The sequence below is a fragment of the Aptenodytes forsteri genome, unplaced genomic scaffold (genome assembly GCF_000699145.1).
Source record: "Aptenodytes forsteri isolate BGI_AS27 unplaced genomic scaffold, ASM69914v1 Scaffold87, whole genome shotgun sequence".
Taxonomy (NCBI): Eukaryota; Metazoa; Chordata; class Aves; order Sphenisciformes; family Spheniscidae; genus Aptenodytes; species Aptenodytes forsteri.
Window position 1 is genome coordinate 2,435,789 of NW_008796041.1, and position 1,649 is coordinate 2,437,437.

Here is a 1,649-nt window from a genome sequence, read left to right on the forward strand (position 1 = left end):
GACCATCAGATTTCTGCTCTTTCATAGCCCAAATTCTACATGCCAAACAGGGAGAAATGGGCTTTAAGGCTGCTTAACTTTTCACTGCTGGTGAATTTTAAGCATTCTCATCTTGCCCACACCTGCCTATCCTAGTGGGGATGGGCAGCAGTGATCAACATACCTCGTATCCTCCCAGATTTGATAAAAATTCCAACTAAACACAAATTATTCTGGGACATACACAGGCTGTAGGTCTAGATGGAGGAAATCTACCTGCACAGCAAAGCTTCATAGGAGATCACAGGAGGATTTTTGTTCTGTTTTAAAGCAAAATATAATCTGTGTATCTCCACTAAATTAGGATCACAAGAGATAAAGCAGTGCAACACTGAAGGAGTTTCTCTAGTATCCCTGGATAAAATCTCTGAGTAAGCATGTCAGACTGGTCCATGACAGCAAACTGACAAACAGACTCCTTATCCATTGATCTCAGGACTGCATTTGGCAAGTCAATCTGTTTATGGTACTGTCTTTTTAATCCACACGTCCCAGGAATTAAAAATCTCATCTTCAGTAAGTGTCAGCTGGATGCTGTTATTTTCCCTCTTGAGGGGCAAATCTGAGACAACTTGCAAAAGCCTCTCTCTGCAGGAAAGCTGGAAGTCTTAGCAGGCGCTGGCTCTAGGAGTCTGGTGCTTCTGTTGCTTCCTGGACCGTCCTCCTCAGGTTGCCCTTGACTTTGACAAATTCAGGCGCATTTTCCTGCTCTTCCTGTATCTTCTGTTGCTCCAGTTCCAGCTTAAAAGGGAATCACATGTAAAAAAAAAGTATATAAAACAGATCATCGAAATACAAGACAAAAAACTAAAGATTTCAATAACTGGCCATGCAAAACTCTTTAAACTGTTTCCTTTCTAAACTACTTTCCTCTCTCATGGAAAAGATAAAGTTGCATTTCTTTGGGAGTATCTGTTCTCATAAACGATAAATCTTTTCAAATCCTTGGCTCTAGCTCGTTCCAGACGTCCACCTTTGCCAGATGGACGAAAACTCTGCAAGCCCAGTACAAGAACAAGATGAAGCATTTTTGGAGAAATTCTTGGATATCTGCATTAAAGAAACAACAATAATTCCCTTCTCTGGCTTTTACAACAGGACAAGGACGAATGTGCCTTGTGGGAGAACACACGCGAACAGCTACTACTGAGCATACTTGCAGAATTTATTTCTGAGTGTCCAGGTATGGATTTCTGTATCTAACTTGACCCTTGTTGGTGTATCTGTTTTGTCTATCACAAAAGCAATAAAAAAATAATCCTCCTTGGCCCTTAGTGGTTCATTTTTGAGAGCCCATTCACTGACATTTTTAACCCAGCTGGAGCTCCTGCCCATGCAGACACTCGAAATTACCATGTGAGGTTAGACGCTCAGCTCTACGGGACAAGGCTATACAGTGCCCATACAGAACACGGCTTACACATTGCACAGAATACGGATTGCTTAGCAATCCTCAGTGAAGGCAGATAAGTTGGCAGAAAGGAAGAAACAACCCTTCAGAAAACTAACAAAAGCTCCTGAAAGGAGCTTTTTTTTTTTTTAACAGACCTTGTTTGCTTGTTTGCTTGTTTGCTTGTTTGCTTGTTTGCCTTCCTTCTTTGCTGCTCCCT

General features: G+C 41.6%; 1 protein-coding gene across 1 annotated transcript in view; it reads right to left on the reverse strand.

Annotated features, from left to right (window-relative positions):
• Window positions 1-227: 227 nt before the first annotated feature.
• The window catches only part of FAM107B (family with sequence similarity 107 member B), a 7,643-nt gene continuing 6,221 nt past the window's right edge, over window positions 228-1,649 (reverse strand). Inside the window, exon 3 of the mRNA XM_009285513.2 lies at window positions 228-780. Within this exon, the coding sequence (XP_009283788.1) occupies window positions 664-780 (117 nt within the window). The 3' untranslated portion in view covers window positions 228-663. The remainder of the gene's footprint in view (window positions 781-1,649) is intronic.